Source organism: Salvelinus namaycush, chromosome 14 (assembly GCF_016432855.1).
Source record: "Salvelinus namaycush isolate Seneca chromosome 14, SaNama_1.0, whole genome shotgun sequence".
Lineage (NCBI taxonomy): Eukaryota > Metazoa > Chordata > Actinopteri > Salmoniformes > Salmonidae > Salvelinus > Salvelinus namaycush.
The window spans coordinates 22,949,617-22,975,715 of record NC_052320.1 but is presented as its reverse complement, the minus strand read 5'-3'; the positions used below and the strand labels follow the sequence as shown (position 1 = coordinate 22,975,715).

At 42.3% G+C, this 26,099-nt stretch overlaps 1 protein-coding gene across 5 annotated transcripts in view; it reads left to right on the top strand.

Moving 5' to 3' along the window:
• The window catches only part of LOC120059279 (E3 ubiquitin-protein ligase MIB2-like), a 100,180-nt gene that overhangs the window by 49,148 nt on the left and 24,933 nt on the right, over positions 1-26,099 (top strand). For 3 of the 5 annotated variants that reach the window (XM_039008211.1, XM_039008212.1, XM_039008209.1), the window contains exons 4-13: positions 5,060-5,166; positions 9,930-10,124; positions 11,029-11,171; positions 11,535-11,642; positions 11,791-11,895; positions 12,492-12,654; positions 13,459-13,592; positions 13,699-13,847; positions 14,298-14,454; positions 18,310-18,464. In XM_039008211.1, coding sequence (XP_038864139.1) covers positions 5,060-5,166; positions 9,930-10,124; positions 11,029-11,171; positions 11,535-11,642; positions 11,791-11,895; positions 12,492-12,654; positions 13,459-13,592; positions 13,699-13,847; positions 14,298-14,454; positions 18,310-18,464 — 1,416 coding nt within the window. Of the gene's footprint in view, positions 1-4,214; positions 4,311-5,059; positions 5,167-9,929; positions 10,125-11,028; positions 11,172-11,534; positions 11,643-11,790; positions 11,896-12,491; positions 12,655-13,458; positions 13,593-13,698; positions 13,848-14,297; positions 14,455-18,309; positions 18,465-26,099 lie in introns of those variants that run through there. The other 2 variants (XM_039008213.1, XM_039008210.1) reach the window with 2 other exon arrangements.

Sequence of the window (26,099 nt, the reverse complement as noted above, 5' to 3'; positions counted from 1 at the left end):
GGATGGTGTCACTGGAGTGGAGAGACACACAGGAGGCTTCGTGCCATGGATCATCACTGGAGGCTTTGTGCCATGGATCACCACTGGAGGGTTCGTGCCATGGATCACCACTTGAGTGGAGAGACACACAGGAGGCCTGGCTCTGGGAGAAGGCACAGGACTCACCAGGCTGGGGAGACATATAGGAGGGTTAATTCTCGGCGCAGGCACAGGACTCAACAGGCTGGGGAGACATGCAGGAGGCCTTGTCCTTGGCCGAGGCACCGGATACACTGGGCCGTGGAGGCGCACTTGCGGTCTCGAGCGCAGATCTGGCCCCACCCGTTCTGGCTGGATGCCAGCTTCCACCCGGCAAATGCGTGACGCTGGCACCGAGCACACCGGCCTGTGGATGCTCGGCCGAGACACCGTGCGCATCATCCCATAGCACGGGGCCTGACCAGTGGGCTCAGGTCTCCCAAATTTTTGGGGGGCTGCCTCTCGGGCTTCCTTGCCAGCCGTGTTCCCTCGTACCGCTGGTTCCCTTCTCCTTCTGCCTCCGCTCTCCTGGCTGCCTCCACCTGTTCCCATGGAAGGCGATCCCTTCCAGCCAGGATGCTGGTGTCAGCGTAGTTGGAGTCAGCACCGCCGTCACAGACACAAGCAATCCCAGCGATGAAGGCGCAGGTAGATCAGTAACCAATGCAGCAAAGTTATTCCTTATGTTAATCTGCTCCAAACCTCTCGCAGTCACTTCCGTCCGCTTAGCATCATGCCGCTACCTTTGATTTCCACGACTTGTGACATGGGACCAGCACTGATTGGAACACTTTTCTTGCTGTTCTCCATCTACTTCACTACAGGATGGAGAAGAAGAAGCAGATGGAGACGATTTCCTTGGCAGGCAAGTTCAAGGTAGCACAGGCCATTCGGATAGGGATAGATGACGAGGTTGGGAAACATCCATCAGGCCCGAGCAGCGTCCAGCCATATGAGTTACAATTTGCGTTTTCCCCATAAATTCAGGCAGAATTGAGCTTTGTTTGCTAAGCATAGCCATCTCATTCCTGTAATCCTCCTCTAGCAAACAATTGCTGCATTGGAACTCCGGATTGTCAATATTGTCCCGGACAAGAGCGTAATAAACACAGTTTCTACAGCCCTGGAAACATTCGTTAGTAATTCCAGGCGAAGCGGGCTCCATTGCAACCTAGCTACTGTAGCTAGCTAGTTGGTAGCAGGTGTTGACACAGGTATCTGAGTTATTGAGTTCTGAAGTTTTCGGTGTAGAGTCAGTGTCCTCCGACATTAACTGGTGGGGATACACAAGAAGCACAATGAGGGGCTATACTAATCAGAATTTGGGATCACAGTCACTCACACACTGGAAATAAGCAATTTCCTTTAGCTTGTGCTATTGCGAGCATTGTACGAGTTCCCTTCGGTAGTCTAGCTCACTGTTTGGGGGTAGAGTGTGTCATCAACAGGTGTTGATCTATTTCTTGGCCATTTAGATTGTTCATACATAAGCTAGGTTGTTTTTCAATCTTTGAGTTTCAACTGCTAGTGAAGAGAAGACAATGCTGCTATTAGTTTGTCTCTCTCCTCTTCCAGGCAATGTAATCAAATCATGAGCGATTTCGACATGGGTAATGGTCAGGAGTTGGCATTTGGTGTAACAAGCGATTTAAGCACATTCCAAAATTTCACATTATGGTCAACAGGTCCCTAACCCTGTTCTGGTTTATCATGTGGGCAGAGAGACAGTTGGTCAGGCAGGATTACACATTTTAGACATTTAATCTCTACTAAATCTGTTTTGGATAGTGTTTCCCCCCCCCTACATATTTTGTCCATTGGTATCTGGACCCATAAATCCCATAAAATGGTGTTTATAATCTGTCTGAACTGTAATGGTGAAAGCAGCCCATTAACATCATCCATCCTAATCTACCAACTCAGGAAGTCCTGCAGTATAAACCAGCATTGTTTAATTCAGGCAATGCAAATAATCTGGGTAGCCATTTGATTAGCTGATAGCAAGCTTGATAGCAATGTGAAAATTGTTGTGTAAATCTGTTGCAGCTCAAGTCAACTACAAAACCCACAATGCAATGCTCTCTCTGGCTGACTGGCTAGTAGCTACACACAATAATACCAAAGTAAGCATGTGAAGTAGCTAGCTAGCTGTAAAATAACCTAAACAAACTGCACTATTCATTTAGGAGTCTACAATCTCACCATGTTGAACCTGTCTGCAGTTCGTCTGTGCGCAAAGTGCACATGTTACCATGGCAACAACATCCCTTTTCCACAGACACAGAGGGCGCATTGGCTGATTGTACTTGAAGGAAAAACCGAGTTGAATAATTTGGTACACTGTTTAGATTGAGCACATCTGAGGGCAATATATACTTCGTCATGACGATATAAATGGATTGGATGTGTTCTAGACAAGTATGCTCATTGGCTGATTAGGTGGAGTGCAGGTAATTGTTTTAATGTGATATTGTGTTATCCCCTATCTTCATTGTTCAAATCAAATTTTATTGATCACATACACATGGTTAGCAGATATAGCGAAATGCTTGTTCAGGACCTGATACAGTGCCTTCGGAAAGTATTCAGACCACTTGACTTTTTCCAGATTTTGTTACGTTACAGCCTTATTCGAAAATTGATGAAATAAAAACAATTCCTCAGCAATCCACACACTACTCCACAATGGCAAAGCGAAAATAGGTTTTATACATTTTTGCAAATATATTTATTTGTAAGTCGCTCTGGATAAGAGCGTCTGCTAAATGACTTAAATGTAAATGTAAATGTAAATATTTAAATAAAAAAACAGATGCCTTATTTACAGAAATATTCAGACCCTTTGCTATGAGACTCGAAATTGAGCTCAGGTGCATCCTGTTTCCATTGATCATCCTTGATGTTTCTTCAACTTCACTGGAGTCCAACTGTGGTAAATTCAATTGATTGGACATGATTTGGAAAGGCACACACTTGTCTATATAAGGTCCCACAGTTGACAGTGCATGTCAGAGCAAAAATCAAGCCATGAGGTCAAAAGAATTGTCCGTAGAGCTCCGAGACAGGATTGTGTCGGCACAGATCTAGGGAAGGGTACCAAAACATTTCTGCAGCATTGAAAGTCCCCAAGAACACGGTGGCCTCCATCATTCTTAAGTAGAAGAAGTTTGTAACCACCAATACTCTTCCTAGAGCTGGCCCCCCGGCCAAACTGAGCAATCGGGGAAGAAGGGCCTTGGTCAGGGAGTTTACCAAGAATGGTCAGTCTGTCAGAGTTCCTCTGTAGAGATGGGATAACCTTTCAAAAGGACAACCATCTCTGCAGCACCACACCAATCAGGCCTTTATGGTAGAGTGGCCAGACAGAAGCCACTCCTCTGTAAAAGGCACATGACAGCCCGCTTGGAGTTTGCCAAAAGGCACCTAAAGACTCTCAGAACATGAGAAACAAGATTCTGTGGTCTGATGAAACCAAGATTGAACTCTTTGGAGGAATTACATTTAATCACGTAACAATGTGAAAAGTCAAGGGGTCTGAATACTTTCCAAAGGCACTGTAGGTATAAGTTCCTACACGATTTCCTGATTTCACAGACTGACCACTTAGAAGTTGAATCGTGGTGAAAAAATATATATTTTACCCACTGATAGAACATCGGCTTTCACCAAATTAACAGGTGTATGATTTTTATTTACGGGGTGGATTATCATGTCAAGGGCCATATGTTGTGTCTCCTTGGTGATGCGGGTGTATTCTTGGAACACACACACTCTTAGCTGTGCTCTCTGACGGCCTGCTTCCTGATTGCCCTGCTGTCTTGGGATTAGGCCTCAAAGCTCTGCTTTTAGACACACGCCACCTCACCTCCCCACTGTCCCAACTCCGGCCATACGGCTCACACCGGGATTTAATGTCAGTCTGCAGTAAGCCACCAAGAAGCAAAGGTGCCACAGGCTTCTTTTTCTATAGAGCCCCAGTGCCTCACAAGTTGACCCGATGCATTCGGAAGATGACCATGACTAGCTTCGTAAATGTACGTGTTTGCGTTGGACTATGACGCCCGTGTGCAGCCGAATGGGGAGCAACGCGTAGGAGTAGCAAAGCCTCTCTTTATCCAAGAGGAAGACTGCCCAGTTGATGGTTGTTTTACTTTGATTATAGTGGATTCGAGTCGCGTGTCTCTCGCCAAGCTGCATGGCAGAATGAAACCTGGATGCTGACCTTGCTGAGAAAGTATGGGAATAGGCAGTTCCTTTGCCCCTTTGAGATCTGACCAAATCTTTACCATAAGGTATGTCCCCTCCTAGACCGCCCCACCCACCCTCCCCTTCTGATTTCTTAAGAATTTGATGTAACTGCCTGCCTGAACCTGTCAAACAAGTTCTGTTTTTTGGCAACCATATTCTGCTTGGTTATGTTGTTGACATGAGATTGATGTCCTCTGTTGAGAGGTTAATGGTTTCGCAGCATGAGTTTTCAGTTTAAGACACCTCTCAGCCCTCAGCGATGCTGAACGACCCGTCAAAAACAAAGACCTTTCTTTAATTTAGATGAGCAATCGAGCACATGTACGCCATCTCCCCTTGGCAAGCACCCACCACATAAAACCTCCCTTTGTCTCCCCACCACCCTTACTGATTCAAGTGTTCTCAGTAACATAGCCCGAACGTTGTTGTATCTTATGGCCCTCTCTGACTTTCTGGCTAGTGTGTGTGACCTACTGTAGTGTGTCTTTAAGCCAGAGAGCGTTAAATGTGGCCTGTTTGCCTGTGGCACTTAGTGGAATTTAATGTAGTCCAGACCTACGTTTTCGAGATAGCTATACGTTTTAGAGGGTTTTAGCTTGTGTTTTTCTGGTGGCCGATAAGCGATGCATTTGGAACATGCATCTGTCGGTCAGTGGTTTTCGGTTCCAAAATTGGACAATGTCATTTGGACAGAACATTCTGCATACACTCTATGTTGTATAACAAGTCATAATGCTGTTTTCCTGCCATAGTGCTTTATGAGAATGTGGTTTGTACTTTTTGCCTTTCACAGAGTGTGCTTGGCCCCGAGGCAGAATCTCCCACGGATCATCCTCAAAGGAATATTCCAGGGGGTGAAAGTGGTACGCGGACCCGACTGGGACTGGGGAAACCAAGACGGTGAGTGAGGGAGTGAGCAGAGCAATCCATCCATACCGACCAGGGCCTTTTGTTTACCAGTGTGGCAGCGTTGTTGTTCAATCTGTTTCACCGTGACCCCATAACCTTAGAGACGATGGAATCTTATTACCTACAATGTGACAGTTTGAACTGGTGTTTGTGCTTAGTGCTTCAGGATTTTTCCCAAACCCACAAGTATCTCATTGAGTGTGTTTAACAGATGTTTCTTAAAGAGCTGTGTTCATATGAGCAAGTTTTATTTTCCCTTTCGTACCGTTTCCCCTCTAGTGTAGCGGAATATACAAAGAAGTCACATGAATTCTAATTATAGCATGTGCTGCAACTCCGGACAGGACAAAATGGTCTTTGGGGTTATTTAATATTTTGGGACGTGGTTTTCAAGAGTCAAGATAATTTGGCTCTCAATGGCAAATCATTAGTGAAGAAACAGATTTGCCACACAAATACGAATGTAACTATTTGCAGAATCTCCATCTGTGGGAAGTTTGATGATTGCCCCTGTTTCTTTCCATTTCAAAACCATTAAATATCATTGCCTTTAGGGATGGCAAAATCTATCATTAGCTCTTTCTATTACCTCATGTGGGGTCAGAACCGGGAATGGCATTGTGTCTTTTCTGTGCTAAAGCACTGGCGAATGAGTCAAAATGTCCTTTTGGTGTCTTTGAAAGTTAACCCCTGGGGTCTAAGTCAGTCATCATCAGTCTTTAATCAGAGTGTGGTAAGTGCATAGGGACATTCTTGGCATGGTCAGCAGAGAGCCTGTCACTTTCCATGAGTCCTATCCTGTTGTTACCTGGCAGGCTGTGTAATCCCTGATGATTTTGTAGTCCTTGATGTAACCTGCATAACCTAAACTATACAATGCCAGGCTCTCGCTTTGTGGTGGAAACTGAACGTAGTATTTGATGACATTTGAACTTGAAGACTGTCAGTAAGTAGTAAAGTAGAAACGTATCGTGGTGGTTAGTAAATCAATGTATTTTATTGTACTTTCTCTCGTGTTTGGTTACAGTAGTCTGAGAATGTGAGTGGTGCTTGCCCCAGCCTGTACGTGTGCTTTGTTTTGTGTTCTGTTTTATTATACTTTTTTTCACTTCTAACCAGAATCGAAGGGATGATTGGCCAAACCTTGTTGAAAGATGGCCAATGTTCATTGTCTGTTCAGATTACAGTGCCTTCAGAAAGTATTCATACACCTTGACTTATTCCACATTTTGTTGTTACAGCCTGAATTCTAAATTGATTAAATAGCTTTTTTCCCCCAGGCATCTACACACAATACCCCATAATGGCAAAGTGAAAACATGTTTTTGAAATGTTAGGAAATGTATAGACCCATTAAATACACAAATATCTAATTTACATAAGTATTCACACCCCTGAGTTTATACTTTGTAAAATCACCTTTGGCAGTGATTACGAAAGTGAGTCTTTGTGGGTAAGTCTCTAAGAGCTTTCCACACGAGAATTGTGCAACAGTTTACCATTATTATTTTCAAAATTCTTCAAGCTCTGTCAAATTGCTTGTTGATCGTTGCTAGACGAAGATTTTCAAGTATATTTAAGTCAAAACTGTAACTCGGCCACTCTGGAACATTCACGGTCTTCTTGGTAAGCAACTCCAGTGTAGATTTGGCCTTGTGTTTTAGGTTATTGTCCTGCTGAAAGGTAAATTAATATCCCAGTGTCTGGTGAAAAGCAGACTGAATCAAGTTTTCCTCTACGATTTTACATGTGCTCCATTACGTTTCTTTTTTTTACCTGAAAAACTCACCAGTCTTTAATGATTACAAGCATACCCATAACATAATGCAGCCTCCACTATGCTTGAAAATATGGAGAGTGGGACTCAGTAACGTATTGTTTTGGATTTAAAAACTAAGAATATCGAACAGGAAGTTAAGAAGGCAGCTATGAATAAGTATACCGACATAGAAGATTTGAATAAAATGCTGGTTGGACTCGGATCAGGGGAGCCATTTGGACAACAAGGATTTAGACTCGGCTGACAAAGATTGCTTTCCCCGAAGGATTGGATCCACTTTTAGATTTGTAAGTAAATTATTTTCATGACTTTATATAGCTAATTTACTATATGTATTTCGTTTTTTATAAGTTGTCTGCTTTTTGTGCTTTGGATTTAGTTTACATTGGCCCATGTAACAAGTAATTTCAATGTTATATAATTCCACTGTTTGCTGTTCTAAGTTTCATCCTTGTAACTTTAGAGGCCACTAAACTCTCATGGCCATTGTTTATTTGCAGTTCTCACCTGTGCCTTTTGTCTCAAAGGTGTTACTGTTTGCATTGTGTGTGTGCGTGTTTCACACCTATGTGAGTCACTGTACAGAAAGTTCAGGCTTGGTGTTTTTACTTTACAGTAATGTCATTTCGTAAATTTAATCAGCTGTAATTCTGTGTGTCTTTCATCAATATGATGATGACGTTTGAGAGCCACCCCTCCCCAGCAACTCCCTCGCCGGTCGAGGTCTTCACCCCCCGCTGCTATGTCAATCACCCCGTGTGACGGTTCTACATCCACTTTTCATAGACCTCTTGAAAAAGAAAGTGCTTGGGGCACCATTCGTCCTAACATAATTGGTTTCCCCAAGACCAAGGTAAACGACATGACAAAGACAGTGGAGAGGGGGATCATACGTTGGATCAGGACTAACAAGCTACTTTTTCACTAGGAAAGTAACCTTGCTCACCACACAGCATAAGGCATTCAGTAACAACCATGTCTCAAGGAGGGTGAAAAAGGGTTGATGTCCCCATTCCTGTGTCTGTGAAGGACTACAATGCCAGCATGGGGGGTGTTGACCTATCTGATGCTCTGATAGGCTACTATCTGATACTCCACAAGACCAGGAAGTTGTATGAGACTTCTTTTTTTTTTTACACTTTGTGGACATTGCTTTCATTCTCCACAAGCAGATGGCCAAAGTAAAAGGTCAAACCCCTTTCACCCAGTTGGCCTTCCGAGAGCAGCTGGTGTTGGAAATGGCTGAATTTGGGGCCCAAAGCAACCTCACAACCATCGCAAGACCCCCCACTCAAGGTGAGTGCCACTATCCAACATACATGCCAAAAGACAAAAGGAAGAACCGCAAGCATTGCACAAAACACAGGGGGGAAGAAAGGGGGAAATACCAGATCTTCTGTCTAAAATGCTAGTTCTCTTTTTGTTTCCTTGCAGAGAGGGACTGCTTCAAAGACTATCACGACATGAGCAAGCTATGGTGAAATCTAATCATCTACACCTGGGATGTAACAGGAATGCCATTTTGTAAATAGTTCAGCTTATTTCTATTTTTGCACGTTTTTTAGTGAAGGACACGTGTAACCAAGTTTGTGTTTGATAAGACCTTTTTTTTTTTTTTTTTATGTATATCTGTAGCTTTTATATTGTTTTTGTAAACAGTTCATTTGTTTGTGGAACCAATACATTGGATATGCCTAGGCTAAATGTTCAGGTAGTTTGGAGAGGTTGAAACACTTGGATATCCCCTGTATGTCCCCCGACACCCACCACAATGTTTGAGAGAGGTTGGTAGAAATTGTGTTTTATACTGAACAAATAGCATTTGGGGATTGCAAATATGTAATACCATTGGAATTATCTAATTTACAGACAAATACCACTTTGGAGAGGTTTAGAGACACTTGGAAGCGTCCCGTGAGCACACCTGACACCACTTAATAAAACATCTGCCCATTTCTAGTTGTTAGGTCTATCAATCCCATTTTCTTTCTGATATTGTTCACATGTTGTGGAAGCCATCTGTGTTTCCAGCTCTGGGCATCAGTAATTCACTTATAGCTTTTCAATGAAAGATGACTTTCAAAATAAGATCTTGTGTATTCTGAGCTACGGAACTCCTATCTTCTGATCATTTTCCCATCATCTCCCAGATATCTTCTTCCCAAATATACCAAGTTTTTGCATGTCAGAGTCATGTAATTACACATGAATAGCAGTTACTTTTGGGTATGTCTATTTAGGCGGAAATCTACATTTGCCGTTACATTTTAAGAGGTTAAACACTATTGCACAGTTAGTCCATGAAACGTATTATGTTACCTGTTAAGCACATTTTTTACTCCTGAACTTATTTAGGTTTGCCATAAGAAAGGAGTTGAATACTTATTGACTCAAGACATTTCAGCTTTTCATTTTTAATACATTTGTAAAACATTCGAAATACATGATTCCACTTTGACATTATGGGGTATTGTGTGTAGGCCAGTGACAAAACATCTCAATTCATTTTCAATTCAGGTGTGGGAAAAGTTGAGGGTTGTGAATACTTCCTGAAGGCACTATCTGATTGGTCTTTGAGCCTTTCTCAGCATCCAGAGCACCAATTTGGAGTCACGATCCTCACTTGTTGTTTCTTGTTTTCAGTATGTGATGTGTTGAATTAGCTAAGTCTAGAATTGACAAGATTCCTTTAGCAGAGTATGATCTGTGTGCTGTGTGTTCCCAGAAATGGGTTGAACATTTGGATGTGAAACATTGATGGACACCATTTCCTGTTTAAAAATTGTGTCTTTTGAAGTGGCCTGTGCACGGAATCAAACTACACAAAATAAAATGATTGTGTTTCATATATTCACCATAACTATTTATCTTCTCATCATTCCAAATTTTTCCCCAATAAGCCAATTTAAAAAAAATCTTGCTCTCTTCACTCTTTCTCTCCTCCCACACTTCTACACCGTGTGTGCGTGTGCAGGAGGAGAGGGTAAGGTTGGGAAGGTGGTGGACATCCGTGGCTGGGACACAGAGTCCGGTCGCAGTGTGGCCAGTGTCACCTGGTCCAATGGTACCACCAACGTCTACCGAATGGGTCACAAGGGCAAGGTAGACCTCAAATACGTGTCTGACGTCCAGGGAGGCTTCTACTACAAAGACCACCTACCAAAGCTCGGTATGAAACTAGGGCGGGTGTAGACATAAGTTTCTACTTGTTGTAAAGGAGACATGCTTGTTTTTGTCATTCTAGAAAATAGTATATGTATCCTATAGATCAAGGGTGTCAAACTCATTTTGCCCCATGGGCTACATTCGGTCTTCCCTGAGGTCAGGAGGGCCGCACTTAAAATGTATTATTTCCTCGCTGTCAAAATTTGCAAAAAGTTGTCTTATCCATCACTTTTGGAATGTTGAATACTTTTTCTAGCTTTTGTTTCGACTGTTAGCAAGCTGGACAGAGTAAAGAGATTTATAAATGTAGGTCCATTATAATTTCTACACTGTTTCGATTAGGTTTTAGTTATTTCAATGTCGATTTCAGATTGTCTCCCCACCCCCCCAACAATTAATTTGGGCATGTTTGACACCCCTGACTCCCCCTATACACTGAGTAAATCAAACATTAGTAACACCTTCCTAATATTGAGTTGCGTTGTGTTAAGTTGGCTGGATGTCCTTTGCGTAGTGGACATTTCTTGTTACACATAGGAAACTGTTGAGCGTGTAAAACCCAGCAGCATTGCAGTTCTTGACACACTGTTGCGCCTGGCACCTACTACCATGCCCATTCACCCTCTAAATGGCACACATACACAATCAATTATCTCCGGGCTTAAAAATCCTTCTTTAACCGGTCTCCGCCCCTCCATCTACACTGATTTGAAGTGGATTTAACAAGTGAAATCAATAAGGGATCATAGCTTTCACCTGGTCAGACTGTCATGGAAAGAGCAGGTGTTCTTAATGTTTTTTATACTCCGTGTATATCAATATGAAGGCACTCAGTGTAGAGTTGGCCTATTTTTGTCATATGTTCCTATGTGCGTTTGTGTGTTTATCTATGGTTCGTGCGTACACAGGTGAGCACGCAGAACTGCAAAGGCAGGAGAGTGCAGAAGGCCACACCTTCAACCAGGGGGACAAGGTGAAATGTCTCCTGGAGGTGGACATCCTCAGACAGATGCAGGAGGGCCACGGAGGGTGGAACCCCAAAATGGCAGAGGTACTAAACTAAACTCCCTCTAAGTCAAATGGGGGAATTTCTCTGACAGAATTTTATCAAGAGTCTGACCTCATTCCAAGCTTTCTCCAGTTGTAGAACTACTTTGAAGTGTTTACCACATTGTCACTGCACTGCATGTACTGCATGTGCCATGTTAGACAAATATTACTTCAAATTCTGAGTACCGTTTCCCCATTTTGAAACTTTGAACCCAGCTTTATGTAATGTCGTCGGCGTGATTGGTCTCTGGTGTGCAATAGAGCAAAACCAACAAGCACCTTTTATGTTCAAATCAATGGAGCCAGCGAAACGATAAGGTCAAGGCCGGCCACAATCTGCGACTGCAAATTTGTGTGTTTACAGTACACCTGCAGAATCGGGACGGTACACAGAATCACTGACCGTGGAGATGTCCGAGTCCAGTACAGCAACAACATCCGCTGGACCTTCCACCCAGGGGCCCTAACCAAGGTAGTCTACCTCTACCAGTGGGAAATGAATACAGGCTCACAGCATGGTCTTATAAGTTAGCGTTTGTTAGCGATGTGATGCTAATGCTGACAGATTAGCATAAAATCACATCGCTAACAATTTGCTGTCTTCCCCTTTCTTGTCGTAGGTGAACACTTTTGGTGTGGGCGAGCTGGTGCGAGTGCTGGAAGACATAGACGGCGTTAAGAGGCTTCAGGCTGGCCATGGAGAATGGACAGACAGCATGACACCCGTATGTTGACATAGCCTGAGGCTAACTTCCCATACCCTAGAGTTAACTTCCTGTAGCCTAACACTAACTTTCCTTAGCCTGGCACTAACCTCCCTTCTAGGTTTCCTTAGCCTGGCACAAACTTCCTGTCATGCCATTGTGCGAAGCCTCAGCTGCCAGTCGGCCCTCTGCATTAGAGGCAATGCCCTTTATGCCTCGGGGACTACCGGTAAACAAGCTTAAGGCTTCTGCGAAAGCAAAGCATCCTGATTAATTACCTATAAATAAAAGCCCTGAGAATTTCCCAGAGTGTCATTGGTATCTAAAAAGAGTGCGTTTGAGATGGAAAGATGACACTCATGGTTTGATGGAGGTTCTTTGAAACACTTCCTCTCCTTCATGGCCTGTGATGGGTGTTTATACCTAATATCTTGTCCTATTGGTCATGGTGGAAAGGAGACAACGAGAGGAACTTTTAAAGTGTAACAGTCCTACCTACCTATCTGGTGTCCTAACACTGTCAGTGTCACTGTCTTTTCACTCTCCTTCCTACTCTTTCCTCTGCCCCCCACCCATCTTCCTCCTTTTGTTTTCTATACCCCCTCCTCTCCCATCAGGCCCTGGGGCAGGTGGGCAAGGTGCTGAAGGTGTACGCCGACGGGGACCTGCGCGTGGCCTTCAACGGCCAGACGTGGACCTTTAACCCGGCGTGCCTCTCGGCCCAATCCATGGAGGTGGACGCCAACCTCATGACGGCCGAGAACCCCAACGTATCCGGAAGTAAGGACTACTGAGACCTCGCAAACAGGAGGAAGGGGGCCTCTTATCCAACAGTCATCCAACGAGCTTTGCTTTTTATCTCTTCTTCCATTTCCTTATCACTTTCCCTGAATTCCCTATGGACCCCCTCCACCACTCCCTCTTCTTCCAGCACTCTTGCTGCAAGCTATGCATGCACTACTGACCAAGGGTTGTGACAGTGGCTGTCTGTTGCATATACGGCCCCTCATATCGCTGTTTCACCTGGTCACTGTCTCCACATGCATGACGAACGGATATCATTTGCACGTAATTTGCATGTCTCTGAAATGTCTGGTTTTTCTCTCTTTCATGCCCCTTCATGTTGGAGGCAAGCACCAGAGGCCTTGTCAGCGTATGTGCCTCTACTGCTCCTCATGTGTGTATGTGTGGTTCTACTAGTCTTGGGTACTCTGGCTCAATCACCCCTTTTTCTGTGTCCGTCATATACATCATGGTGGAAGAGAGTGGATACGAGAGGCTCGTAATGCTGGGTTAGGGTGCACAGGGACATTTTGACTCATTCCAATGGTTTTGCTTTGACTTGACTTAACAAAGTGTCTTGGTAACTGTGTATGCTCTCTGAGTTTAAGGGGCCTGGAGGGTAGCGCAGCACCAACTATGCATGTTCTCCATGCTCTGGAATCCATCACTAACATGTCTCTCTTTCTTCTATTTTTCTTCTTTCTCCTTCCCTTGCTCTTTATTCATCCACATGATCTTTTTTCACTCTCCCTTTTCCCTTTCATTGACGATTGTGTCCTCCCTCTTTATCTCTCTCTCCAGACACAGTCATTTCAGTCCTGGAGAAGCTGCTGTCTCAGTCTACAGATCAGGACAACCCCAGCCGGCTGGTCATCGAGGCGGCGCATGGCAGTGCCAACAAAGTCCGAGAGCTTGTGCAGAAATACCCTGACAAGGTGCGTTCACTCCCGCCACCGCAGACTGTATGTCTGTCATCTCTTAATGTGATTGTGTGTGAGACATCTCTTAATGTGATTGATTGTGTGTGTGACATCTTTCCAGGTGGATATAAAGAACCAGGGCAAGACGGCGCTGCAGGTGGCAGCCCACCAGGGCCACATGGAGGTGGTCCTGGCTCTGCTGCAAGCCAACAGCTCGATTGAAGTGAAGGACGAGGACGGAGACACCGCCCTGCACTACACGGCCTTCGGGTGAGAGGAATACTCACACACACACACACACACACACACACACACACACACACACACACACACACACACACACACACACACACACACACACACACACACACACACAAGGTTGCCAGTACCCTTAAGTACCCTGTATTCACATTGTTAGAAAACAGGTTATGGGGGGGGGGGTCTCTGGCTTTAATTGGATTTGGGGTGAAAATCACTACACACACAAACAGTCAATCACACAGGGGCATTACTGTTGTCCATAATCCCTCACCATGCCCCCCCCCCCCCTAAAATAAGTGATTAAAAACATAAATTTGTTATCAGAATGAGTCAATTAAAACAACACAACAAATATATGAAAATGCATTGAGTAATGGATATTTAAATGAGTACCCTAAATAGATAGGATAATTATTGTGGTTAGGCCTATACATTTTGTTGCTCATTGTGTGTGTGCAGGAACCAGGCGGAGATTGCACGGCTATTGCTGAGCAAAGGGGCCAACGTGAACCTGCTGAACAACTCCATGTGCACAGCGCTGCACATAGCCGTCAACAAGGGCTTCACCGATGTGGTGCGCGTCCTGTCGGAACACTCAGCCAACATCAACCTACAGGTCAGTACCCACTAATAAGAACTACATTATCTGCATCAGAAATGCCATCATATTCCCTATTTTAATTCAATACTTTGGTTCATGCTTTCTTCTGTCATGCTCACCGCCCGTACATACAAATCACACACATGCACACTCACAAGTCTCTCAAGAAACTAAACAGCATAGACTGCAATGGCAGACATATTTATTTGAACTAGGAACAAAACAGAATGTTTCCGCAGATCCTTCTCTTATGAAGCATTTTAACACTTTGTTTTTTATATTCTTTGATGTGCTGCTTTTAGTGTCTGTCATTTGTTGTGTTTTTACTGTGTATTTATTGATGTTGTATGTATTGGCTAGTGCAATAAAATGTCCCCTTTGGGGGACTAATAACTTACTATCTTAAGTCGACGCACCCGTATTCACCCCAAGCCTGAATAATTTCTTCATAAGGGCTGTGTGAGTCTTGTGTTCATTTGTTGAGTTCTTTAAGGTCATTTAGACGGCTCTCCAACTTTGCCGGGCTTTCCTCAAACGGCCACATCTCGAAGCAGCTCAATTCGCCTCACATCTGGTCTCTGGTTTTGGGTACTGTTTGGGATATTTCATTTTTCTGCTCAAGCATTGTGCGTGTTCAGCTGGAGTGGAATGGTTGCTTGAAGTTTGTGTGTGTATGTTGGGGCGGCAGGTAGGCTAGTGGTTAGAGCGTTGAGCCAGTAACCGAAAGGTTGCTACATCGAATCCCTGAGCTGACAAATTAAAAATCTGTCGTTCTGCCCCTGAACAAGGCAGTTAGTTAACCCACTATTCCTAGACCGTCATTGTAAATAATAATTTGTTCTTAACTGACTTGCCTAGTTCAATAAAGGTTAAATATAATTTTTTATTTTTGTTAATGTGTGTATCTGAGCTGTACTGTAACAGAAAAGAGCAGCATTGCTATACATGAGTACTCAGAGTAGGCTTGGGCGATATACCGTTTATATCGACAGAATGATTTTCAAAAAAAAAATATATATATATATTTGGGGGGTACCCAAGGGCTGCGGGGGTGCATGCTACTCCACTACTTATACGTTAAGTATAACTATAACAAATCTAAGATGTATCAAATAAATTGTTTCCAGCTCAGGGCTCCAGCTTTGCATTTGGTTTGCTAACTTGCTAGCCAAGTGGCTAGATATCAAGATCAAGCTTCTTGGTTACAGCAGAGACATTCTAGCCTGAGTGCCAGTCTCTTTAGCTAACATTCCATTCCTTGCAATGCCTTTTCATTGCCAAAGAGACTGGCCCATCTGCCATCTTCAAATATGAACATTGTATCATATAGAGATAGTAGTGGTGTCTTTTTGTAGGCATTAACTTCATGGTTAGTTGGACAAAGCCTATGGGGAAATGAATGGCGTTTTTGTAGAGGTTTTCGATAAATGCCAAAAATAAGGTCTGTGGTAAACACAGGCTTAGGAAATCTTATACGTTTTGTTCTATGAGATCATTTTCATCAACTTCACTTTTTGTGAATTTTGAATCATATTTTAAATTTAAATAGCACAAAGGCTACATAATTAATAAAGGCCATGTTAACTGAATGATATTATCTCATAGATCAAAATGTTTAAGATCTCCTAAGCCTGTGTTAACCTCAGTCTTATTTTCGGCATTTATCCCAAAACCCTATTCTTTCCCCATAAATGTTCCCCACTTGGATCGCTGAACGAACCAGAGGTAAATCATTTCCGGGTTTTAGGACTGCAAGCTGACGAGCGCTACTAATGAGCTCGAAGTGAACAGAGTTGATCCTGATTCGATAATCCTCACAGCTATCTTCCAATCACGATTATCCAAATATTGGAACTCTCACTTTTTTTCTCTCTCCACAGAACAGGTTGTTATCCGGTTGCTAAGCAACTGTTTTTTGTTTGGCCTGTCAAAATTTTCTAGCTCACGTCTAAATTCTCAAACTAAATACATACTGCAATTCCACACATGCAACCTCTTTGCTTTGATTTTAAGCCTCAAAATACAACAACTTCCCTCGCTAACAGCTTTAATATTGCAGATAGTGTGGCTTCCATCAATGTAATTGTCTGCATAATTTCCATCACCCCATATTTTCATTTGTAAATGTATTTACTGTTGAAGTCGGAAGTTTACATACACTTAGGTTGGAGTCATGAAAACTCGTTTTTCAACCACTCCACAAATTTCTTGTTAACAAACTATAGTTTTGGCAAGTCGGTTAGGACATCTACTTTGTGCATGACACAAGTCATTTTTCCAACAATTGTTTACAGACAGATTATTTCACTTATAATTCACTGTATCACAATTCCAGTGGGTCAGAAGTTTACATACACTAAGTTGATTGTGCCTTTAAACAGCTTGGGAAATTCCAGAAAATGGCATGGCTTGTACCTGTGGATGTATTTCAAGGCCTACCTTCAAACTCAGTGCCTCTTTGCTTGACATCATGTTGTGGGGGTGCTTTGCTGCATGAGGGACTGGTGCACTTCACAAAATTGATGGTATCATGAGGGAGGAAAATTATGTAGATATATTGAAGAAACATCTCAAGACATCAGTCAGGAAGTTAAAGCTTGGTCACAAATGGGTCTTCCAAGTGGACAATGACCCCAAGCATACTTCCAAAGTTGTGGCAAAATAGAAAATATACATTTTGTGGGCAGAACTGAAAAAGCGTGTGCGAGCAAGGAGGCCTGCAAACGTGACTCAGTTACACCAGCTCTGTCAGGAGGAATGGGCCAAAATTCAGCCAACTTATTGTGGGAAGCTTGTGGAAGGCTACCCGAAACATTTGACCCAATTTTAAAGGCAATGCTACCAAATACTAATTGAGTGTATGTAAACTTCTGACCCACTGGGAATGTGATGAAAAAATAAAAGCTGAAATAAATAATTCTCTACTATTATGATGATATTTCACGTTCTTAAAATAAAGTGGTGATCCTAACTGACCTAAGACAGGTAATTTTTACTAGGATTAAATGTCAGGAATTGTGAAACTGATTTTAAATGTATTTGGATAAGGTGTATGTATGTAAACTTCCGACTTCAACTGTATGTAAATGTGATATTTCAGTTTTGTTATTTTTTTATAAATTGCCAACATTTCTAAAAACCTGTTTTTGCTTTGTCATTATGGGCTGTTGTGTGTAGATTGATGAGGTGGAAAAAACTATTGTATCAATTTTAGAATAAGGCTGTAACCTAACAAAATGTGAAAAAAGTCAAGGTCTGAATACTTTCTGAATGCACTGTGCCTTCGGAAAGTATTCAGACCCCTTTAACCATTCTTTAACAAATGTTGGTCTTTTAAGGCAGGGCTGACAGACACGTTCCTTTCGATAACAGTTAAATGTTTGTTTCTAATTCTATTCGAGGCTCCACATGTTGTCATGGAAAATATATTTATTTCCAACAACCCATGAGCAACTCCCGCAAATCCATCGTTGAGATTGCCGAAAGGCCAGTCTCTTTGGCAATGACATGGAGTGGAATGTTAGCTAAAAAGACTGGTACTCAGACTAGAGACTGGTACTCAGACTTCAATCCCCTCCTGGACCCCCCAAAAATAGTGTAATAACTTATTCCCCGGGATGGTATAGAAACGGTATGAAAATCTGGATACCGCCCAACCCTGTAGTCCATTCATGACATATAAACGTTGCTGTAGAACTATGATCAAATAGAAGGCCTCAAGGTCTCACATCCCTCTAGGACAGCTGTTAGCACAGATTTAGGATCAGCTCTCCCTGCCCAAATGCTAACCCTCTCTATTAGGGGCTACAACTATAAACTGACCACAGATCATTTATTACCTGGCTAACTTCTTTCTCCTCCTCCTACAAGGACTCGTACGGAGACACACCGCTGCACGACGCCATCGCCAAAGACTTCCGGAACATCATTGAGATCCTGGTCGTGGTGCCCAACATAGACTTCACCCAGCAGAACCACCGCGGCTTCAACCTGCTGCACCACGCAGCCCTCAAAGGCAACAAGCTGTGAGTCCTACACTACTAGGGTTGAGCGGTAACCAGATTTTCATATTGTAGGGCTTCCGAGTGGAGTACCTCTCTAAGGCATTGCATCGCATTGGTGAGGCGTCACTACAGCCTCGGGTTCGATCCATACGAGACCCATGGGGCAGCGCGCAATTGGCCCAGCGTCGTCCGGGTTAGGGGAGGGTTTGGCCGGCCGGGACTTCCTTGTCTCATCGTGCTCTAGCGATTCCTTGTGGCGGTTGGGCGCCTGCAAGCTGACCACGGTCGTCAGTTGGACAGTGTTTCCTCCGACACATTGGTGCGGCTGGCTTCCGGGTTAAGAGAGCTGTGTGTCAAGAAGCAGTGCGGCTTGGCAGGGTTGTGTTTCGGAGGACGCATGGTTCTCGACATTTGCCTCTCCAGAGTCTGTATGAGAGTTGCAGCGATAAGACGATCATAACTACTAATTAGATATCACGTAATTGGGGAGAAAAAGTGAGTGTAGTAGTAGTAGTAATAATAATAATAATAATAATAATAATAATAAAATGTCATACCGTTTTACTAGGATTTACGGTATTACCGGCTTAATACACAAGGGGCGCTAAAACGCAACCACAAAAAGCCCATTGGGCATCTATTACCAGAATGCTAGCAAAATTAGCACAAGTAATTGCACATTTCCATGGAGCCTGCTAGCTAAATATGTTAACGGGGGCAAACGAAAATTGCAAAGACAGACAATTCAGCTCAAAGTTATACATATGTAGGTAGTAGCTACCAGTGATGTACTGGGCTGTACTCACTACCAATGTTTTTTTCATTGCTGTGCAAATTCAAGTAGTCAAGTAGACTACTGTGGCTATTTGATCATAATGTAGGCCTACCAGAGTGGCCTACCATCAAAAACAATGGAGAAAATTTATCCCATAACATTTTAACATGGAAATAGCTGTTCTATCGTTCAGCCTACAGTAGCTGCCAATGTGTGGTGTTTCAATGTAGGCCTACATTCCATGACTCTTTTCAAAAAAACATGCAGGGCTTGACATTAACATGTTTATCCACTTGTCCTTCAGACAAGAGGTGAATGCAAATATTGTTGTTTGATGCAAGAAACCACTTTACAAAATAAAATGCATCATTATTCATATACCATTATTACAGAGAATAAGACAAATTATGTTTCCCTCTACGTATTGTGGAAATCTGCTTTTGTACTGCCTCTCCTGAAAGGTGGAGATCCTTCGCTACTTGACAACTATCGACCCATATCAAAATTGTCTGAACTGTCAAAGGTACTGGAGTCCTTAGTTAGTAGGCAGCTAAAGGTCTCCTTCCAAGAAAACAACATCATAAATGGAATACAATCAGGTTTTAGGTCTGGCCACAGCACTGTTTCAGCAACATTGAGGGTTTTAAATGACATCCACTGTGCTCTTGATAAGAAGTTACATTATGTGTCTGTTTTTATTGATTTGTCGAAGGCTTTTGACACCGTGGACCATGCTGTGTTAGTGCAAAGGTTAAAATGTTGTGGAATTACTGGTCATGCTCTAGATTGGTTTATAAATTACCTATCAAATCGTACACAATGTGTAATGGCAGATGGTTGTAAATGGGAGTCCATAGAGGTGTGCTCAGGTGTTCCGCAAGGTTCTATTTTGGGCCCACTGTTGTTAATTTTGTATATCAACAACATTGGCGATCTTACTGAAACAGCGGATGTTCATTTTTATGCCGATGATACTGTTCTTTATTCAAGTGGTAGTAGTTTATCTTTAGCTTTTGAAAATGCCCAAAGAGCATTTAACATCATACAACAGAATCTGTATGATTTAAAGCTGATTTAAAATTTGGGTAAAACAAAATGTATGGCATTTTCAAATGCCAGGCATGTTACAAATCATGTCATTGCTGCATTGGCTGGACATACTATAGAGCAAGTTAAAGTGTACAAATATTTGGGTGTGTGGGTTGATGATAAGCTGAGCTTCACTGTGCATGTAGAGAACTTGATAAGGAAGCTCAAGCTGAAAATAGGATTTTATTACCGGCATAAGGCTTGTTTTTCTTTTGAGGCCAGGAAGGAGCTGGTACGATGTACATTACTATCGGTTTTAGATTTTAGTGATGTTATATATATGCAGGCCTCAGCCACTACCCTGAGAGCACTTGGTTCAGTGTATCATGCAGCCCTCAGGTTAATTTCAAATCAGAAAAGTCTAACACATCATTGTGATCTCTACAGCGCTGTTGGCTGGTCATCATTGACCTTGCGTAGGCTTAAACACTGGTATACACTGATTTATAAGGCCATATTGGGTAAAATGCCATTTTATCTCTGTTCTTTTTTTTGTCAGGTCAGTAAATAAATATAAATGATGGTCCCATTCTGATTTGCTTCTAACAGTACCAAAAATTAGAACAGGACATGGTAGAAATAGTTTTATTTACTTAGCTCCGTGGCCCTGGAATTCTGTCATGAACAATTTAAAATGTGATGATCTAGTTTCGTTGGTGGAGTTTAAACACTTGATCGATGTATATATCATAGAAGAGTGTAATTGTTTTTAGGCCAGCTGTATTTAGTCAAGACGTTTGTGTTTTTAATGTAAAATGTTTTTGTTGTACTGTATGTGTGTTTATAGTTTTGTTTAATGTTGTGTTAGTGTATGTAAATTGTTTTGTCTGAAACACTGTTCCCTCTGCTGCTATTGGACCAGGTCTCTCTTGGAAAAGAGATGTTATCTCAATGAGAAAAACCTGTATAACTTCTTTGGGGTACCCCCGCTTCTTCTCAATTTCCGCCTAAAGACATACCCTAATCATACCCTAGCCTGTAGCTCAGGCCCAGAAGCAAGGATATGCATATTCTTGGTAACATTTGAAAGGAAACACTCTGAATTTTGTGGAAATGTGAATTGAATGTAGGAGAATATAACACAATAGATCTGGTAGAAGAAAATACAAGGAAATAAACATACGTTTTCTGTTTTTTATTGTTGCTGCATCATCTTTCAAATGACCAAGAACAGCCAAACATACAGATAGGATGCTGTGGATGATTTGCATGAAGAACATAAGCAAAGTTTTAGACAGATAACTTCAAAAATGAGCGAGCTACATGACATTGAGCATGAAGTCACCCTGGTGTCCCACACAAATGTACCCAAATGTACCCAAGTGGCCGAATTGGTACAGTGATACATTTTGAAGGAAAGAACTATATACAAAATACATAAATGCTATTCTAACACACACCAAAAAAATAAATATATATATATATGAAAATAATAAAATAAATAAATAATAATAAACAAACAAATAACAAGGGTAACTATTTACACATTTTCTATTTACAATATTGTATATTTTATAAATAAATAAATAGATAAATATTGTGAAGACCCTCAGTCCTCTACACAATATTGTGCTGCTGGTGCCATGGCCCATAGCAGTCTCTTTCTGCTGTAAAGCAGAGGCTTACTGAACAGGTGGTGCAGGTGATGGGGCATTTCCTGTGACAAAGGGCACAACGTCTCCTCCCCACTGTGCCCTTTTTGCCCTGAGGCACATTCATGCCTGCAGAGATGAATCTGGGCAGGTGAACACCACTGGTTGGAGCAGAAGGTGCTGCAGTGGACTTGCTGTAGCTAGCAAGCTCCTGGATGAGCAGCTCCCTGAAGGTTAGCTGTGAGATGGGGGGCTGTCTCTATCAATTTCCTCTATCATTTGGGTTAAATCTGTATACCTAGACTTTGTTTTAGCTTTTCCTGATTTATTCGCCATAATTTAAATATATAAACTTGTTGAAAATGCTATTGAATATGTACTGCTCTGCGTAACACTCGTGGCTCCGTCGAGTAGGATTTGCAATGGCGAATGAACCTCTTTTACGCCAGAGTTTACGACAAAGGCTGGTCTTCAAACGTATAACCATTACATATTGCCGTTTACCTCAGCTCATTGGCTATCCTCAAAGCTAGATTTCAAGATGATCAGTGGTCATTGGGCCAAAATACAGTCAATCAACGATAGACCGGTCCTACCATTGGTGCGCAATGAGGTCATTGATTGGTGTCTTCAAATCAGTTTGTTTCGGTCAATACGTCCCGGGAAAAGAGCCATCATGTATGGTTGTGTTAGTAACAACCAGAGGATTGCAATGAAACCAACCATGACTGGATAAACGTTTGTTTAGTGTGTGTAATTACCACGAACGCTTCGTCCAAAGTTGAATGAGACGGAAATCACGACGCAACCGGTTTACAAATGTTTCGTGTTAGGCTATAAAAATAGATTTTATCAAACAAAACGAACATTCACTGTGTAGTTAGGACACTTGGCATTGCCACCAGAGGAAGATCTTCAATGGTAAGCGATTTATTTTATTGTTATTTCTGACTTTCGTGACGCTAATGCTTGGTTGGAAAAAGCTAGTAATACTTGTGTGTGTGGGGCGCCGTCCTCAGAAAATCGCATGTTTGCTTTTGCAGTAAACCTTTTTGAAATCTGACACAGCGGCTGGATTAATAAGATCTTTTAAATGATGTAAGATACATGTATTTACAAGAATGTTTAATACAACGAATGGTGTATTTAAAATGTTAGCTCTCTGCAGTTTCACCGGATGTTGGCCTGGTGGGACGTTAGCGTCTCACCTACCCTAGAGAAGATAAATAAAGGTAAAATAAAAAAATTGGCCACTTAGCTTATTCAAGCCTGTCTAAAAATACAACACTGCCCCTTTAAGACAAAAAAAGCTCTTTATCTGACTCGCTTTTCAAAGATTTGCACATTTTATTCTCTTGTAGGAAGCAATCACTCCCCCATTGCTGACTACAAGTTATCTATAACTTGGCTAATAACTCACTCAGTAGCAAAGGATATGAACAAATGCAGAAATGTGCACACGTAGCTCTCGCTTTGATCTCAAAACAAGCGCATCTATTTACAACTGGTCATGCTGTTAAAACATTCCAGTTCAAGGTGAATGGCACAGATCCATATATGGCAATGGTATATTTGCATATAGGCCTATGATTGGGTATGGGCACTGGTCTGTGTAGAGTACGGGCCTGAGTCATGCCTGTCAATGCAATCGAATCCTACTCCGATGCGTTCTGCCTACAACAAAATCTCTTGCATAGTTAGTTTTGCGTACTAAGTCTTTCATAGTTCATTTTGTTTCGGTATATTGCATTGAAAGTGACTAATATTGCGTTGATTCAATCACAATTCCCACAGTAAAAGGAAACATTGATAGTGTTAACTAACAGGGAAAACTCTAAAAAGTTGAGTGAAGTTCAATCTCGTGCTTCTCTGTGTGTGCTGATATTTCTTCTGCCCGGCAGTCCCGGGGAGGAGAGGGAACATTGCTCACTACCCTCTGTAGCGCCTTGTGGTAGGGTGCCTTAAAGTTTCTGTACCAAGCGGGGATGGAGCCAGTCAAGATGCTTTCAGTGGTGTAGCTGTAGAACTTTTGAGGATCTTAGGGCTCATGCCAAATCTTTTTAGTCTCGTAAGGGGGAATTGGCGCTGACGTGCGTAGACCATGTTATTTCCTTAGTAATGTCGTATTCCACAGGTCGTTGCTGTGAATGAGAATGTGTTAAATACACATTTGTATTTATTAAGGATCCCCAAGGCAGCAGCTACTCTTCCTGGGGTCCAGCAACATCAAGGCAGTTATATACAGTTTAAAATATTACATTTCATAACACTTTACTCAATACATTTAGTATGTTCCCTCAGGCCACTACTCCAATATCACATATTTACGATACAACATCCATGTGTGTGTTGAGTGCGTGTCTTTATCATGTGTGTATTGTATTTGTGTCTGTGCCTGTGTCTCTCTTCACAGTCCCCACTGTTCCATGAGGTGTATTTTAATCTGTTTTTTAAATCTGATTCTACTGCTTGCATCAGTTACCTGATGTGGAATAGAGTTCCATGTAGCCATGGCTCTATGTAGTACAGTACACCTCCCATAGTCTATTCAAATCCAATTGTATTGGTCACATACAGTGGGGGAAAAAAGTATTTAGTCAGCCACCAATTGTGCAAGTTCTCCCACTTAAAAAGATAAGAGAGGCCTGTAATTTTCATCATAGGTACACTTCAACTATGACAGACAAAATGAGGGAAAAAAATCCAGAAAATCACATTGTAGGATTTTTAATGAATTTATTTGCAAATTATTGTGGAAAATAAGTATTTGGTCACCTACAAACAAGCAAGATTTCTGGCTCTCACAGACCTGTAACTTCTTCTTTAAGAGGCTCCTCTGTCCTCCACTCGTTACCTGTATTAATGGCACCTGTTTGAACTTGTTATCAGTATAAAAGACACCTGTCCACAACCTCAAACAGTCACACTCCAAACTCCACTATGGCCAAGACCAAAGAGCTGTCAAAGGACACCAGAAACAAAATTGTAGACCTGCACCAGGCTGGGAAGACTGAATCTGCAATAGGTAAGCAGCTTGGTTTGAAGAAATCAACTGTGGGAGCAATTATTAGGAAATGGAAGACATACAAGACCACTGATAATCTCCCTCGATTTGGGGCTACACGCAAGATCTCACCCCGTGGGGTCAAAATGATCACAAGAACGGTGAGCAAAAATCCCAGAACCACACGGGGGGACCTAGTGAATGACCTGCAGAGAGCTGGGACCAAAGTAACAAAGCCTACCATCAGAAACACACTACGCCGCCAGGGACTCAAATCCTGCAGTGCCAGACGTGTCCCCCTGCTTAAGTCAGTACATGTCCAGGCCCGTCTGAAGTTTGCTAGAGAGCATTTGGATGATCCAGAAGAAGATTGGGAGAATGTCAGATGAAACCAAAATATAACTTTTTGGTAAAAACTCAACTCGTCGTGTTTGGAGGACAAAGAATGCTGAGTTGCATCCAAAGAACACCATACCTACTGTGAAGCATGGGGGTGGAAACATCATGCTTTGGGGCTGTTTTTCTGCAAAGAGACCAGGACGACTAATCCGTGTAAAGGAAAGAATGAATGGGGCCATGTATCGTGAGATTTTGAGTGAAAACCTCCTTCCATCAGCAAGGGCATTGAAGATGAAACGTGGCTGGGTCTTTCAGCATGACAATGATCCCAAACACACCGCCCGGGCAACGAAGGAGTGGCTTCGTAAGAAGCATTTCAAGGTCCTGGAGTGGCCTAGCCAGTCTCCAGATCTCAACCCCATAGAAAATCTTTGGAGGGAGTTGAAAGTCCGTGTTGCCCAGCAACAGCCCCAAAACATCACTGCTCTAGAGGAGATCTGCATGGAGGAATGGGCCAAAATACCAGTAACAGTGTGTGAAAACCTTGTAAAGACTTACAGAAAACGTTTGACCTCTGTCATTGCCAACAAAGGGTATATAACAAAGTATTGAGATAAACTTTTGTTATTGACCAAATACTTATTTTCCACCATAATTTGCAAATAAATTCATTAAAAATCCTACAATGTGATTTTCTGGATTTTTTTCCCTCATTTTGTCTGTCATAGTTGAAGTGTACCTATGATGAAAATTACAGGCCTCTCTCATCTTTTTAAGTGGGAAAAGTTGCACAATTGGTGGCTGACTAAATACTTTTTTGCCCCACTGTATATACACTACCGTTCAAAAGTTTGGGG